At 33.3% G+C, this 18,547-nt stretch overlaps 1 protein-coding gene across 2 annotated transcripts; it reads left to right on the top strand.

Annotated features, from left to right (window-relative positions):
• Positions 1-6,804: 6,804 nt before the first annotated feature.
• On the top strand, positions 6,805-17,849 carry LOC131608878 (uncharacterized). 2 transcript variants are annotated; one of them, XM_058880459.1, is made up of 15 exons: positions 6,805-7,128; positions 8,440-8,562; positions 9,047-9,107; positions 9,973-11,443; positions 11,547-11,578; positions 12,039-12,171; positions 13,009-13,106; positions 13,751-13,795; positions 14,737-14,842; positions 15,236-15,362; positions 15,926-16,041; positions 16,640-16,716; positions 16,893-17,027; positions 17,252-17,320; positions 17,411-17,849. In XM_058880459.1, the coding sequence occupies exons 2-15, from the start codon at positions 8,447-8,449 to the stop codon at positions 17,681-17,683; spliced, it is 2,859 nt and encodes a 952-aa protein (XP_058736442.1). In that variant the 5' UTR covers positions 6,805-7,128; positions 8,440-8,446; the 3' UTR covers positions 17,684-17,849. The 2 variants fall into 2 exon arrangements, with proteins under 2 accessions (XP_058736442.1, XP_058736443.1); XM_058880460.1 differs by lacking the exon at positions 6,805-7,128 and having other exon boundaries at positions 8,485-8,562; positions 9,995-11,443.
• Positions 17,850-18,547: the final 698 nt, after the last annotated feature.

The raw sequence follows: 18,547 nt of genomic DNA, 5'->3' as shown, positions 1-18,547 counted from the left end.
GTTTTGTTGATTTTTGATCTTTCCTTGATGAATTATGATCATCCAATGATCAAATGATGAATCCTTTGACAAAATATGGACTTTGACAAAAAATTTCATTTTTGACTGTCTGTTGACTTTTTTGGTCAAACGGGTCGTCTGTTGACCGTTTGAGCTGCTGACGGTGCGTCTGAGTGATTTGAAGTTTGAAAATTTGTATGATGGTACTTTGAGATATATGGATGTGAATGAAATCCATTTGAGCTCTCAAAACTTGTTGCCCCTGTAAAAACAAGAAAAACCCTGATTAGGGACTGTTTGTGTAGGAGACAGTTAAGCGTACCTGATTTTTGTGCAGTGTTGAGTCTCTGCTAATCGCGTGATATTCAGAAGACTTCTAGCACAAAAGATCTTGGAATTTTGAATTGTGAAAGATTGATTTGATTGATGGTACAAAACACTGAGAATTGTACTGCCAGCAGTTTGGCTGTCAACTGACTGTTCAGGTATTGATGTAGCAGTTAGAGTGAAAAATCAACCGTCAAAGTTAATTTTCTTTTTTTTTGTTGTTTTTTGTTTTTGTTTTATGTGAAAAATGAAAGTTTATTTACATGACTTGTTAGAAAAAACACAGACATAATAAATAACTAATATTTACGGTATGCGGGCAAAATTACCGATAATAACCCTGAAAATCATTTAATGCACAGAAATAGGAATATTTGACTGGCAGAAAACACACAAAATATTATCTTAGTAATTAAGCAATATTATGACAAATAGTACAACATTTAATACTGACAGTACAAATATCACATACTATATTGAACAGTACGACGAATAAACGGTACATTTAAGAAATAAGAAAAAACGGCAAATTTTAAGAATGACGATTAATGACCCATGCTATGAACAATAACATGTAGATGATTGGGAGCATAACCATTGCAGGTCCACACTCTTCAGGACTATGCAGGCAGAAGAAAGTCATGATCACCGTAGCAATGGTGATGACTGTAAGAAACAGTGTCTCTATCCACTTTGCCATTCTTGTTAGGGAAGAAGAGAAAATAGATATGAGGTAGGAATTTGAAAGATGAGTTGGAATTTGATGTGAGATTTTATGAAAGAAAATGAGAGATATTTATAGAATAAAAAGAAGGAAAGAGACGTTGGGGAATGATGTGATTCCGTACAAAAGGAAAATTTGAGTGGAAGTAAGATTTGAAAGAAAGTGTATGATAGTGTTGGAAAAAAGAGTGATTTGATTTTTGAAAAAGAGATTTGAAAAGATTTTTGAAAATAATGGAATATAGTACAAAAATTAGTGGGAAACAAAAGATAATAATAATCTACTTGTTACCAGTACAGTCTGAGTTTCCTGATTCTGCGCCTGCAAAAAGATTTAACTCTGTACCAATTGTGTCAGTACTATTTATCTGTAAATAAATAAATAGCATGTGTGAAGTAATAAACAGTATTTGGTGTTTGCGTAAGAATAAATTCAACTGCAAGCCAAATTACTGTATAAGAAAGATTCTAAAAACTAAGTATTTCATATGTCAGGATATTTGTTGAAATAAAAATCCATGATTATATGAGACCCTTAATTTTCAGATTGGAGTTTTCTTGAAAAATATGTGGGCAAATTTTGGGGTATAACAGTCCGTAAAGGAATATAATATTTGATGTATTATTGTAAAATGATATGAATAATATGAAATTAAGATAAAGGTTAGAGAGATTATGTATAAATTTATAATTTGTTATAATATTTTTTCTGTTTTAAAATGAATATCGTTTTAGCAAATACAATTTGTTTCAAAATGAATGTCATTTTCATTTTTCAATATAGTAATTATTGTAATTTTTTCAATCGTGTCATTTAATTATTACTATCTCCAGTCATATTTATTAGAGAAAATTTAATTTTTAGGTTCATTGAATAATCAATATATCTGAAATTTATTCAAAATGATTTTCATACTCAGGAGACTTACGGTGTTAAGACGATATCGATCTTGTGAATTTTTTTCAAGTCTCCACAACTAACCTCAGATTAATCTATAGCCTAAATCTTTTAAAGAGAAGCTTTTTTTTATATAAAGAACCGAAAACAAAACAAAACAAAGAACAAAAGCAAAGAAACTAAATGATTCCCTCCCCCACACTTAAAACATGCATCGTCCTCAATGAAAAGACATAAATATTAAAGTAAGAGGGAGAGAAAGAAAAGAACAGACCCGAGTAGTCAAGGAGGATAGGTGATCATATAAGCAACATTTTCTAGTGAGGGCTCTTTTACAATTTCTCCTTCTAAAGTAGGGCTCTCATTGAGCAGTTTTGGGTAGTGTCCATTGACCTAGAAATTTGTTTTAGTGCATTCGCCATTTATTCCAGGATCAAAAAACAATCTCCGAAAAGTAAAAGTGTCGAATGAACATGTGAAAATAATGTAATTTTTCATAACATCAAAGATAAATGGTTGAAGGGGCTGCCCCACTGCTTTTGCTTCATCTGAAAGTGAGATCTTATGCACATTACAGGATGGAATAATACCAAGAATGTCGACAAAGTTCCATATAATTCCCTTCTTATATTCCTGCAATAACTGTAACAACTTTTGTTCCTGTTCAGATTCAAGTTTAAATGAAATTATTACATGCAAGTTTTCATTAAATTCTAAAAATGAATGGAATGACTTTAGCTCTAAAGCAGATAATTACTCAATGGATGTAAAACTTTTGGCCGCAGGAACTACATTTACATATGCAACATCAACTTTATCAATAGAAATCTCATAATAAATATCAGAAGAAATATCACCCTGTAAAGCAGCTTCAATTTCAGTACAAATTGAACATATGTGAGTATCAGTACAAATATCACAAGTATAAGTGTCATCAAAATCAGACAAAGGAAAATCAGCAAAAAGTAAATCAGGTGCACCAAATTCTTTTAAGATTTTATTTTGACCATCCATGATATGATTATCTAATTCAAAGTCAAATAAAATTACTAATGAGAATCAAATCAATAATCTAATCAAATCAAAATTCAAATTAACACATAATCAAATAAAATCATAAATCACTGCAATGCAATAATTACGAAACTTTCATCAATGTTCATGTTGAGAAAACAAATGGGAAAAATAGAAAAACGATTAAAATAAAATCTAAAAATTATTAAAACTTGACTAAAAATCAAATCAAATAAAATCACGAACCTACAAATGTTTTTGGATATTTTGAACATATGAAAATAGAAATTAAATCAAATAAAATAGAAAAACGAGGAATTTGCGATTTTGAGGGTCGGAAATTTTTAAAATTTATTCTAAAGAATTAATGTTCCTCGATTTTTTTTTCTGATTTTCTAAAAATAATTTGGAGCAAATCAAAACAGTGGCTTTCAAACATACCCGATAGGCTGGAATACTTACCATTGTACTGTAACCGATATTGCAACCCTGAAAATCAACAAACATAACACAAAAATACAAGAAAATGCTAGCAAGAACATTATACCTATGACTCTAATATCGGTTAATAACAACAAGAATCTCCGACAACAACGTCAATTTGATCTGCTGTCGCGCTCCGGTAAAAAACGAGTAATTTAAAATGTAGTTTACGGTAACGACAACTTGAGTATCGTATCTCATGGACTCTTGGATTATTATTAACCAACTGAATCGATTATGGGGTGTTTGTTTTGTTTAAGAAAGTAAAGTAAATAAGTGTCTATCAAATAAGCTAAAACGTCTAATCTACTGATTTTGGTTCCGTCTTATCATTGATTATTATAAATTTAATTTCCTAATCTATTCCTATTCGACTACAAAATTCACTGACAAGTGCAGCAAGTGTTATGTGATGTAAGTTCCTATTATTCGAATTAGGCAAACAGATTTAAGCCCTCGCAGATTAAGCAAACGCGAATTAATCAAACACGATAACGAATTAAGCAAACGCTAACGTGATTATAGTTAAGGATCATACAACAATCAAATTAAATCAATATACTTTATGAAAATCGAATTAAGCAAACAAGAATCACAAAATATAATTGAACAGAATAGAAACTTGATTAAAATTATTATAACCTCAAAGTGTGATGGAATTTGTAATCAGTAGATTTTGCCTTGGAATTAGTTCTCCATTACAAACGTACAAAGTTAAGTTTATCGTGAAAAGAAGGTGACAAATTACTGTAGAGAGGCTGGATCCTTATAAACAAAATAAGGGTTCCACTGCTAACTTAAACCGGGTCAGAAATTTAAACCAGGCCCATAAAAACGACAAAAACAACTTAATTTCTAAAGTTAGAAACTTCAACAAACTTCTGGGAATTATGCACTCCGAATCTGACTTTGACTCCAACATAAAAGTTGTAGCTCTTTCTCTCAGATTTTTGGCAATTATTAGAACGCGTCGATCTGATTCCCATAGCTCCAGTTATGAATATTTTATTAAAAGCTGCTAGTGTTGAAAATAAAATACGAAAATCAAATAAAGGCAAAAATAAACTAAATTATAAAAACATCATAAAATAGAAAAAATAAACAAAACAAACCATGAAAATGTCTAAGTACAAACATAGAAGAATATGCATCAAAATGCATCGATCAGTCTATAATAAAAATGGGAGGCCTTAACATCTAAATGAAAGACAACAAAAAACTTAGTGAAACACATATTTTTAGTGGGATTCATAAATGACATGTAAACGCATCTGTAAACACCATCGTGTAAAAAAAGTGAAAACAAAATATTTGTGGGTGATAACATCTTTTTAGTTGGAAACATTGCATATCCACAATATAAGCATCTTTGAAAAACACACGTTTATACTTTCTTAAGTGTCAAAATAGAAACATCTTTTTAATGGTTATGCATTTTTGAAGGAAATATTGAAACCACGTGTGACTCACTTGAACATGAAAAATCCAGGAAAATATTTCAAACAAAACAGGTTATACACAGAACAATGAACCACAATTGACTCTTTTTAAACAAAACAAGTTCTACGCAGAACAATGAACCACACTTTACTCACTTCAACATGATTATAAAATGAAATAGCTTCAACATTTTAGAAATAATTCTTTCACACAGACGATATTGTCTTGCATTATGCTGCCACACAAACTATGTAAAAGAGCACCAATATTGATGCAGAACACCCATTGCGAGTGATACGCAAAAAACCTCCAAAAATGACCCAAAAACTACACTGTACACCACCTAGAACTGGACTTCATCGCGCTGATTCCCGCTCTGATAGATAGATCCAAACCAATCGAGCACAAGAGCAGCCTCCACACAAAAAGAAGAATCAGCTGCACCAGCCTCAAAATAGTAATGTAACCAGAACACCGTACGTGGTAGAACGCAGAAAACTCTAGACCGAGTGCCAGCAAACCCATAAAATATGTACTACGGACCAGATATCCGAAAACACAAGCCACACACTGCCGCCACCACCTGAGCTCGAACTTCTTTTAGCCATACGAGAAAAGGGAAACAAATCAAACTCCAAATCAAGACACTTGCACTACAGGACAACGACAATGCCAAAGAGAAGACAGAAATCCACCTAGACCGTCCTGTAAACATCATGTATTCTTTTGACTCCGTACAACCTAGGCAGGCCCTAGGATCTGCATGCCATTAAGCTATGTTCACTTTCACGTTGATTGATTTTGTGGACAACCACCTACAAGAATACTCTTTTACATCCTCGAGTAATTTTCCAAAATGTATCCCTTTGTTGCGAAACATTATCTCATTCCTAGCTTTCCATATGCTCCACACGCACGTGAACCATACCACACTGACTTTATACGCCATTTCCTTTCCGCCTCCAAGCAACCCTTCAAATTGAGAGAAATGCATTATTCTTTCTCTATGTAGTGTTGAGTATATCCTAAACCACTTGCAAACATTTTGTCACAAGCCTGAAAAGAACCTACACTCGAAAAACAAATGAAAAATTGTTTCTTCACACCCACACTCCCTGACACAATTGAGAGACTCACTCCTGATTACACCCCTTTTAAGAAGACTGTCCTTCGTCGCTAATCTATTTTGGAACAACCTCCAGACTAGGCTAGACACTTTCAAAGGGATATATTTATTCTAAGCCTTAAACCACAAAGGATTAGTTTGGTTAGGAACATATTCCAACAAATCCCGATAGATTTCTTTAATAGAAAAGAGACTTGAATTTTCCCATTCACCTATATCAAGGCCGCTCACATAGTTCCACCACTTTGACACTCTATTCCTCACTATTCCACTAAGGTCATCTAGTCTTCCTTATCTGTTTATCAAGGCGGTGTACCACATACCGCTCCTTTCCGATTTAATTCTCCACTTCCATTTACCTAATAGCGCCTTATTGAAAACTTTCAGATTTCTAACACCCAAGCCCATTCATCTAATGGCCTGCACACCTTCTCCCATTGAATCCAATTAATTCTTCTCACGTTCTCGCTCCCACCCAAAAAACCTATTTGAAAAAAGATTCGAGTTTAGAAATAATGCCTGCCAGAGCTTTGAAGAATGCGAGAAAGTACACCGAAAACGCATTAAGGATTGATTTCAATATCACCACTATAGACATGGACGGTGGATATCACTTGTATAGCTCATACTATAGACATGTGAATGAGGTATTAAACTTCCCTTCAAAACCATTGAACCAAAATAAACATTTTAAAAATACTCTCTCTTCCCCTCCTACAAAAGCCAAACTAGTGAGACGTCACGATTAGTGACTCATCAATGATAAATTAATGAAGTTGCCAAATCATTTTACTTTTTTGAAAAAATAAAAAATCTCCCACCGATAACGACTTCTCCAAAAAGCGATTTTTCTTTCTTTCAGCTCCAACTTTGACTCAAACGTGATTCTACACTCTCTTTTTCCCCTTTTTACTTTCATCCTCTTACACTTTCCGTGATTCCACTTTCTTTCCGTTGAAACCTCTCCGTCTCCGCGCCATTGCAGCACCGTCCTTGATTCTATTACCTCTTCCTGCCATTTCAAAATTCCAATTCAACATTGATCTCAAATGTTAACATTGATATAAGCAAAATCGAGATCAGTAGAAATAGCTTAGACTCGCGTATTTCAAACAAGGTAAGAAAAATTCTACAAACTCGTTTATCGTTTTTGCTTATTTTTTGATTTGGAAGTTGCATTTCATTACAGATTACTCTATTAACAGTGCTGTTCAACTAATTTCTAAATTTATAGTATGGTTCAGTTGTTGTAATCTTTGTTTTCGTATACTAATTAACATATATTTTTTTTCATTTCAATTTTCATTTTAGCAGTATCTTTGTTGATAATTGTTGATGTCATGTATAGAAAGTTAAGTAGATTCAGAAAAAAAGAAAAAAAGGAGTTAGGACCTGTTTGGATAAACGAATTATTTGCAGCTTATAGCACAAGTGCTTTTCAAAATAAGCGCTTATTAATAAGCTCGCATTAGTTATTTTTATAACAAAGGATAAACTAAATGTAAGTTATATATATATATATATATATATATATATATATATATATATATATATATATATATATATATATATATATATATATATATATATATATATATATATATATATATGGTCATGCTAACATGTGTCCTAAGAGCGCATGTTAAGAGCTAAATGTAAAAAAAAAATTCTAAGAAATTGTGCATTGTTTTCATAAAAAGTTTATAATTAATGTGTTTATTACGTTTTCCAATACAAATTTACTATATTTATGTTTTTTAACATGTGCCCTAGGGGCACATGTTAGCTTTATATATATAGATTAAGACTTTGTTTGGATTGATGGAATGAAGTGGTATTTCATTGATTGAATTATTTAAAATCGGATGAAGCGGAGTGGAATGGAGTGGTATAGATTCCATTTCAATCCATCACTTACTACCATATTTCTTCCCCTCCGATTTGGGCCGAGTGAAGAATTTGTTTTGTTCTATCCTAAAATTTTCAAACGTTGGAATGTAATCTTCATTCTGCTCCATTTCACTTCTGCTCCATTTCACTTCGTTCCATTCTGCTCCACTCTATTCCACTTTGTTCATTTTATGATATCCAAACATAGCCCAAGTCTCCCAAACAGTGCCACAAAACTTATGAAAGTAGGTATGCTCAAATAAACCCCTCCAAACAGGCCCTAAGTATGCTGCGCCCTAAGTATGTTGTAATTATTTAGTGAAAGTTGGATTCACAGTGAATTTGGTTAAATTGCTGTGTCGGTCGGGGTGATTTTGTAGAAGCTCCAAAAATAGAATTTGTTAAAATCAACATGGTTCAATGCTATTCCAACAAATTCACCGTTAAATACCGTTAATCTAACGTGCATCTATATTTACTATGATGATAGAATATGGTAAGATGGTATAGGAATGATTTGTGTAATTACTTTTTACAGGCATAAAATGGGAGCTGTTGTGTTGCCTGATGCAGCAGCTTTGGGAGTTCTTAAACGGTATCCCTTTCTTCCGAGACAACCTTTTGTCCGTGGAATAACTTCAACTTTGTCAAGAAAAAACAGGTGTGCATCGCTTATGTTGTATTTTGAAGAATAACATCAACCATTTTTCCATTTCATACTTTATGTTCAAATATTGAGGTTAAAGACGTTTGTTCGAAGTAGGTAGCCCACTTTGTGGTCTAAGAAAAATCAATTATTAACATTTGTTTATAATTTGTTTGATAAATGCTTAAGTTCAATAAGCTGTTTGCATTTGGATATGTCTGTTAGTAAACTAGTATTTGTATTCTCAATATTTGTTTTTTTTTTTTTGAATTATAAATGCCGAACTTGGGGTGGATGGGAGTCGAATAGGGGATATGGGATAAATTTCTTATAAAATGTTTAAATAAGCTATCTTGCTGATCCTATTAAATAAGTTGAAAATAGCTTGTAAGTACTATAAGCTATTTTTAAACAATTTTGCAGGTGCTTATATCATGAAGTAAGTCCAAATAAGTTGTTAAAAACACCCCATTAATCTTCTGTGTTCATCTTATTGCAGAAAATTTTCCTTTGCTGAGAAGAGGATCTTCAAATCAGTACACACAGTTTTTTCACACAATGTAAGGAATTCCCTGTGTACATTTCTTAGACTGGATGTAGTGGTCCTTGAACAAGTATTGAAGTGGACGCTTTTGTGTTACATCTAAGAAAAAAATTATTGAATGTTTATTAACACGGAGAAGAGTTAACAATCACATAAAAGCAGTTCTTAGGAAAATCTTTCTAGTCTAGGAACAATTGACATTGACTTCACGAGCCATTGAGTAGTTACTCATTAACTACTCTTTGAATACTATTAACTTTTTGAGTAGTTTATGACATTTTTGTTTTGAGAAAACATTTTCTGTCTTCACTTTGAGCCACAACAAATATATTCACTTTATTTTTTGTTTCTAATGATTTGTACAGAGACGGTGAAAACACTATTTTTTTTTTTGCTTTTTCCTTTTTAGGTATTTGCATAGAAATGGTGAAAACAATTATTTCAGACTGTTTCCTGTACATGCTTTTGAAAACTGGAAAGAAACTGATATTTTTGCAATTAAAAGTGAAAGTAGAAAATGAAAACTGAAAACAGTTTTTCAAATCAAATAGGCACTAATAAGTTTTCCTAAACTGTATATATTTTAACCAAGATTATTTTATCAACTTTCCCTTTTTACCTCTAGGAAATATCTAGACACACTTGTCCAGTTCTTTCAATCAATTCTAGTTCTCTATTAAAAGTGTATTTGGATGTTTGCATCATTCTCAATAATACTTCTTTTTTTGCTCGACGTCATTTTGAATAACTGAGCTACAGAAAGGTGACAAACTGAGTTTCATGTCTTTAAATAATGAAATATTGAGTAGACACAAATGACAAAAGGTTATTATTTGTAATAATGGGCTAGTGACCTATATTTTCTTCTATTTCCGTGACAGAATGATGATCAAATGTTTACAGATGAAGTTGTTGATCAAGTTTTGGGAATAGAAGATGAATTAATGACAGCCAAGAAAGCTCTTTCAGAGGCACAAGACAGACAAGCGGCTATAGAGAAAGAGAGAGATCAATTGCTTGAAGAACTTGCACGTTCTGAGGCCAAAAAGCAGGAATACGTCGCTGCCATTTTACATGACAAAGAAGTAGCTATATCTGAGCTGGAGGCTGCCAAATCTTTTTTCGAGAAAAATCTGGAGGAATCTGTTGAAGAGAAATTCTCTCTTCAATCTAAGCTGGTCCTTGCCAAACAAGATGCTGTTGAACTTGCAGTGCAGGTTGAAAAGTTAGCAGAGGTTGCTTTCCAGCAGGCAACTTCTCATATACTACAAGATGCTCAACTCAGAATTTCATCTGCTGAAACCACTGCTGCTGAAGCATCTCATCTGATCGAAAAGCAAATTAAGGATGCAACTGAGGGCACAATATCTTCCATTATAGAGAAGTCAAAACATGCTATAGAAAGGGCTCTTGCGGTGGCAGAGGAAGCAGGCGAACATGCAAAAGAGACCATGGAAACATTTATAGACGGTACATCTCCATTTACGGAAATTTCCTCTGTCCAGGTAGAAAATATCAAGTTACAAGGAATGTTAAATGATATGGAATCTCAGTTGATGATTGCAAGAAATGAGGTTGCTAGACTGAACATAGAATTGGAGCACACCAGACAACAGATGAAGGCATTTGAACAAAGAGCCATTGATGCGGAGAAAGCTTTGCATGATCTTCAAGAGTCAAGCAGGAAAACCACTCTACAGCAAGAAGAGGAGATGAAGTCATTATTGGAGAAAGTGAGAAAAGATGTGGCAGACAAGACTAAGGCAATTTCCAAGGCTTTTAAAACTGACTTGAGAAACATAAAGGCTACTATTGATGCTTCCAAAGAAGTTGTCCTTAGTAAAGATAATGCCTACCTCAGAAGATGTGAAGCATTGCAGAGGTCATTAATGGCATCAGAAGATGCTTTGAAGATGTGGAGACAGAGAGCTGAAATGGCTGAATCACTGCTTATGAAAGAAAGAAAACTAGATGAAGAGGATGAAGGTTCAATATATGTTGTTAATGGTGGGAGGATAGACCTTTTGACCGATGTTGATTCACAAAAATGGAAACTACTGAGTGACGGTCCTCGTAGAGATATACCTCAGTGGATGGCAAGAAGGATTAAGGCCGTCATTCCCAAATTTCCACCAAAAAAGACTGATGTAGCTGAAGCATTGACATCAAAGTTCAGATCCTTGGAGTTGCCTAAAGCCGATGAAGTATGGTCTATTGCTCGAGAAAAGCCAAAGGAAGGGGATCATTTAATTGAACATGTTTTTGAAAGAGAAACAATTGAGAGAAAGAGGAAGGCATTGGAACGTGCTCTTCGACAAAAGACAGAGAAAGCCTCTGAACAAAAAATACTAGGTCATGTGTCTGCATTTTTGAAATGAAATTTTAAAATTTCTTTTGGAAAATTTATTTTGTTAATGTGGTTCACCTCTCCCATGTAAACATGACATAAATGCAGAGCCAGGAACAGGAACAGGCCGAGAGATTGTGGTTAGTATCTACCAACCCAATAAATTGACCGATCATGTGTAAATGCATAGTAGCCCCAAATGCATGTTGAGTTGCTTAAATCTGGTGATTCATTAGAATGTAGTTTTCTCCTCACAACTCTTGTTATTCAATTTAATTCTTCTTGGTCCAGCTTATTTTTACATTGTATTTTTTCTGAATATTTGTGAAACATTTATAGCTTGGCGATCCCTTTTGTTAAATGGGTGGGTATATTCCTTGACCATTTGGTGAAAATTCTAACCTCTTATTATGAGCTATTTATTTATAAACACTATATGCTATTCATGATTAAGCCTTTTGCTTGTAGTTTACTTTCTAAGTGCATGAGATGTCATCATTCATTAGCGGGATTGGTTGACATTAATATAATAGGCACGGTACAATCAAAAGGGGGAGAAAAATAAATAAATAAACTCTAATGAATTTTATTTTTCTCAAGTTTCAAGGATTTAACTGGGAGAGCTGGAGAAGGCACTGGTACCAGGAGATGGCATCTAAAGCTGCTGATTTATCTAAATGTGGGGTGACTGCAGTTTGGCTGCCGCCACCAACAGAATCTGTTGCCCCTCAAGGTTTGACATGCTTTCTTCTTTCTAGGATGCATAATAGTATCAATGCTTATTCTGTCACTGTTAAGAAACTTTGGTTACTGTTGCATTGTTATTGGAGTGGTGGCTGTCTGCTTGCTAGCAATCCTGTTATCTGCTGTTAGTTGTATGTTGTTACAGTTTGTCACAGCAGAATTTCAATCATGGTGACTGAACTGCAATGTTGTTATATCTTCAATATGGTGCATTGGGTGTTTTACATATATTTCGCTCTCTATTAAAGGATAATTTTTTAAATTTCACATGATTAAGCAAAAGTTTAGTCTCAGATTCTCTTCGATTTTCCCCACTTATTTCTGTTTTCTTCTATTTTGTGAACTAATTCTTTTGCAATGCTTATATTCTAGATCTAGCCACCTTCTAAGTATACATGGTATGTCTACCTTATATTTGCTAGTGCCACTGAACTGATTGATATTTTCATTTCATTTAAGAGAATATCCAAAGAATTTTCAATTTGTATTTTATTATTTTATGGCAACTTTTTTTTGAAAAAGGGGCATACATAATATGCATAATCTAAGATAAGCACAGATGCATTAATTGCTGAAAAATGACAGTTTTGTGCCTTGAATAACTTCTATAATTTGAAACTATATGTAAGATTAAACTTCTCACAATATCTGATTTAAGGATAATAGTTTTTACAAGCTTTCTCTTCACAAGAGAGCTGATATAATGGTGTTTTTAATTTCTTCCTTAGGGAATCATCTTCAAATTAATGCCAAAAAAGTTTATTTTATGAACTAATATATGATTGAACTGTGGTATGCATTCATGAACAATATAAACTATATGCAGGTTACATGCCTTCTGATCTTTACAACTTGAATTCATCCTATGGTTCTATGGACGAACTTAAACATTGTATAGAGGAATTGCATTCTCATGATCTGCTGGTATGTTGTGCTGGTAATGACATAAAAAATGAATATCTGAAGATGTATTTCGAGCAATTATTTTCTTCAAATTTTACAATAATCTCAAACTTTATGGTTTTGGGACTTCCAAAAGTAACTAATAACTATCCTTTTTCTTAAATAATACAAAGCATAAATTTACATTTTGTTTGTGAATAAGAACTTCTTTGTTACACCACCTGGTTTGAATCACTAGTAAGGAAACTGGTCTGAATAATCATGAAATTAATTGAAGTCATTATTTTAAAATATTAGGTGGTAGGAAGAATTAGAAGTATTCAAAGCCTTATTTTATGAGACTTGAAGAGAGTAGTTAAGCACCTTTTTCTTTTGTGTAAAAACACAGCAAACATTCTGGTTAGTGCACAGTGCTGCAAATAATTCGTTTTGATGATTTTACTTTATTTCATTTCTATGTAAGAGATTATATATATAGAATGTGGCTAGATTCATTTTCCCTGTTGCATAAATGGATTCAAATAGTTAAACTATTTCTATGGGACAAATTGTTATACGTCTCTTCTTACTGTTTGACTTCTTATGCACACATATTATTTTACTATGTTTTAACTTTTATGTTTGGCGTGGTTCTAATTTTTATAAGATGTTTCTTATGTAAATAGGTCTTGGGAGATGTTGTACTTAATCATCGATGTGCACATAAACAGGTAAACCATTTTGTCAGAAATTTTATCTTTTTTGTGAAAGGTGATATTACTGTTCTTCGGTCATTGATTAAGGGTTCTAAGCTTTGAGGATATTATGGTTGTTTGCAGAGTGTTGGAAATTCTGCCTTGATGCAGTTTACCCTAGCCCTATTATTTGTGGAAAATTTAGGCTGCTTCCATTGCAACCTCCACTCTTCTAGTACCTTCGTTTTGCCGAGTGTGGGGGGTAGTCTCATATCAGATAGAGATATTACCTTTGTAGTGCTTATAAGGGTTGGACAATCCTCACCTCAGAAGCTAATTTTTCTAAGTATGAGTTAGGTCCAGTTCAAAACCTAAGGTGATATCAAAACCTGTCTTTGATTCACTGTTGGGTTTCATGCATCGTCCATGCTCCAGATCTATTGGGCCTGGCATAAGGGGTGTTGGAAATTAGGCTGAGAACAGAGTTTTGCTAGTTATGGGCAGCGTGATTTAGAGGTGCTGGTTACCCTATAATTGCTTTGATCACGGATTCATAGTATCATTTATGGGTCTGTTTGGATAAACAACTTATTTGCAGCATATAGCACAGATGCTTATCAATATAAGCGCTTATGTATAAGCTTACATAAGCTATTTCTATGGCAAATGTTAAAATAGAATAAAATTGTTTTTGTCTATGCTATAAGCTGTTTTTATAAGATATTTTAGAAAACTTATGAAAGTAAGTTGAAAAAAGCTTATAAAATATGTCATAACCTGTACTTATAATTTATCCCAGTCACACAAAATTTATGCCATTAGATAAGTTTAGATAAATTAATCCAAACATACCCTTAATATCAAACCGTAGCTTATGGAAACTATAATTGGGGCAATCTCTTTAAGAGCTGGACTACATAATATGTGCTATTAAATGGCCATTATAGAAAATAAGAAAAGCAACTTTTACTTTTCAGAGTCCAAATGGTGTTTGGAACATTTTCGGTGGCAAGCTAGCATGGGGACCTGAAGCAATTGTATGTGATGATCCGAATTTTCAGGGGCGTGGAAATCCTTCAAGTGGTATAATTATATATACATAGCAAGAATGCAAGATATACTATTTCAATCTTGTTATTTTGATAAGTAATTACATTGGAGACTTTTTGAGGCTGTTCCTGTTATTTCAAATGAATAAAATTCCAAATGAAAGTAAGTGTGAGGGCATTGGTTAAGGAATACAAAGTAGAAAGTATTCATTAAAAGGGGTATTTTTCTAAAGTTCTGCACTCTTCAATAAATACTTTTCAAGTCTTAATTCCTTAACCAGTACTTCCTGTGTCATGTTTGCCCGAGTTGGAAGGCATAAATGTGTCACCCCTTTCCCACAGTATGAGAAATACAATGCTTTATTACCTATGACATCGGTGATTTTGGGTTTCTCCTTATCTAGACTATTTTAAATGGTATGTGTAGGGGATATCTTCCATGCTGCACCAAATGTTGACCATTCTCAAGACTTTGTGCGGAAAGATATCAAGGAATGGTTGAACTGGCTTCGCAAAGATATAGGGTTTGATGGATGGCGTCTTGACTTTGTAAAGTAATATTTTTCATGCTAAAGTATATTTGGGAGGGAGGGGGGCTTATGGCAATTTATTTATTTATTTTTTACTGCAAAACAAATGGTCATTCAGGTGAGTTGGGATGTTTGTAAAAACCATTGTTTGGTCCTTTACTTAACACTTAAGATTGGAAAATGCTAAAATAGAGCTTGCAAAAATTGTCAGCACACTCTTAAAAGAAGAAAAGAAGACTTTTCTCTGGAGTATTAGTCTTTTAAGGGAGCTCGCTTAAAAGAAAATTTTCATAAATTTAAGTTGCACTCTGATAATGTCGAAGCTAAATAATGAAATTGTTAATAGAGAATCCCTGTCTTCATATCTCGTATCACTGTTGTTGAGTGGGTGTGATTCTTTTCCAAACATATGGATAATATGTTAAAAAGAGGCTAACATCCTAAATGTTTCAGTGATCTATGTTTGCATGCTATGGATATTTAGTTTTAAATTTAATCATGTGGGGAGTTGGAAGATATTCTTGTTGTTTTTGTTCCATAGCTAATTCTAATTTAAAATTTGGTAACTCCTTATTTGCTTCCCACAGGGGCTTCTCTGGCACTTATGTTAAAGAATATATTGAAGCATCAAAACCTGCATTTTCCATTGGAGAATATTGGGACAGTTTAGCTTATGAACAAGGAAGTTTGTGCTACAACCAAGGTTATTATTTATTCTGCATGTTTGGCTTAGCGATGAGATTGACAAAATCACGACGAGTCACCGTGATTTTGACAAAAATCACACTTCAGAGCTTCAGTAAAATCACGGTGTTTAAGTGATTTTGCCAAAGTCACCGCCTATCCAAATATACACTTGATTATCCTTAGTGTATTGAGGAAAGTAAGTTTAAATTGTGTTTAAATTTATATAGTGTAGATGCTGATTTCCTAATACTATAAACACACAAGTAAAATTTATCTGTTAACTTTTTAAATGTTTCTGGTTAATAATGTGATACACAGTGAATTTAATTTAAAATGGACAAGAAAGATAGTTATTGAGAAGGATCATTCGAATTTTAAGTAGAGAGGACAGTTTAATTTTACAACAACAATAACAACAACCAAGCCTTATCCCACTAAGGGGGTTGGCTACATGGATCAAATGACTTCACAATGTTCTATCATATATCATATCTTTATCAACTTATTAACCTCTAGATTTTTTTTTTTCTAATAGTTTTCCTAGTCTTCCGCTGCCTCTAATGATTTGCCTACCTTCTATCTAATTTCCGCCGCCTCTAATGATTTATAAATAGATGCTCATCGGCAACGGATAGTTAATTGGATCAATGCAACTGGCGGTACTTCATCTGCATTTGATATAACTACAAAGGTACTTTTAAGAGACATTGATGAAGTTTCCTGGTGATGTCTAATCCATCATCAATTTTTTTGAGACAGTAGTTAGAGACAACACTTATAGGGGAGTTAAAGCAGAAAAAAATATGTTAATATGATCTTGCTTACTGCATTCTAAAGATTGTTATTCTGTTGTTAACAATTTCCTAGGGGATACTTCATTCCGCTCTGCACAATGAATATTGGAGAATGATAGACCCTCAAGGGAAACCAACAGGAGTTATGGGATGGTGGCCTTCTCGTGCTGTCACGTTCCTAGAGAACCATGATACAGGGTCTACACAAGTATGCAATCTGTTTCTTTCTGTCAAAATATGATGCATTAAATATCAAAATATGAATCATTCCTATTCTTTCCGTTGATTCTGAAGTCTTGGTTCTTTTTCCCTCAATAGTTTTGATCCATGGCATTATTGCATATACTGTTGCTAGATTTTAATTTCAATACAACCCTGCCTTGCTAGATTAGAGAATATAGAAATGGATTTAGCACTTCATTTTATTTTCAGGGTCACTGGCCATTCCCACGAGATAAGCTCATGCAGGGATATGCATATATCTTGACTCATCCTGGAACTGTAAGCTTTGAATACATTAACTTCTAATACGTTCTTGGTGCGTAAGTTTCATATTTAACTTTTTTTTTTGGGGGTTACAATTTTGTGCAGCCTGTTATATTTTATGACCATTTCTATGATTTTGGCATCCACGATGTAATAACCGAGTTGATTGAGGCACGAAGACGAGCAGGGATCCATTGTCGAAGCTCTATCAAGATATACCATGCAAATAATGAAGGTTACGTAGCTCAAGTTGGCGATGCACTAGTAATGAAGCTTGGTCAGTTTGATTGGAATCCCTCTAAGGAGAATCGTTTGGAAGGGAGCTGGCAGAAGTTTGTTGACAAAGGATCAGACTATCAAGTGTGGTTGAGACAATAATTTAATTCCAATTCAGTAGACATAGTCAATAATATAGCATATGATAATAAAATTGAAAATTTCACTAGCATCTAGCAAGGTTCAGAAATAAATGAACTCATCTGAACATGTGCATTGTAATCTTTATTACAAAGTTATGTAAGTTAATTATAGTTAGAGTTATTAATCCCGGTCGACTTCCAAAAGTGGGAATAGTGGGAATAGCGGGATCCCGGTCGACTTCCAAAAGTGGGAATAGTGGGAATAGCGGGATCCCGGATAACAGGATAACTTTTTATGAATAATTTATCCGTACATTTTCATTAAAATTATCATAGATAAATAAAATAATTTTTAAATTCTATGAACAAACTAATTAAATAACCAAAAATTCTTAACAAAAAGGTTTAAGTTGTTGCCATTTACGTGATATGTTTGTGGTGTGTTTAAATTGCCAGTTAATTTTTCCTAATCTTAATGTATCATTAACTATTAATCATTATTATTAGTTTGTGTTTCTTAACAAGTATTAATATATTATTATATTTTTAATAGTAAGAGGTGGGAAAAGTAATATGGTGTACAACGTTGAAATTTGGAATTGGAATTTGCAAATTGTCTTTTCTACTTTATTCCCTTGGGACTTTTCAACCCTAATCTCTCATTTATTTGATTAAAAAAAAGAAAAAAAAAAATACTTTTTACAACTTTATCTCAATCTCGTTGTCTCGAAAACTTCATCTTCATCTTCTATTCTTCTTCCTATCTAAACTCACTTTACAACTTTATCTCAATCTCCAGCCTCGACAACTTCATCTTCTATTCTTCTTAGAATCTAAACTATGTGATCGATACAACCCCATAATTTATGGCACCTTAACATTT

The sequence above is a fragment of the Vicia villosa genome, linkage group LG6 (assembly GCF_029867415.1).
Source record: "Vicia villosa cultivar HV-30 ecotype Madison, WI linkage group LG6, Vvil1.0, whole genome shotgun sequence".
In the NCBI taxonomy this organism is placed as follows: domain Eukaryota; kingdom Viridiplantae; phylum Streptophyta; class Magnoliopsida; order Fabales; family Fabaceae; genus Vicia; species Vicia villosa.
Note: the sequence above shows the minus strand (reverse complement) of the source record. Positions and strands in the feature narration are given on the sequence as shown.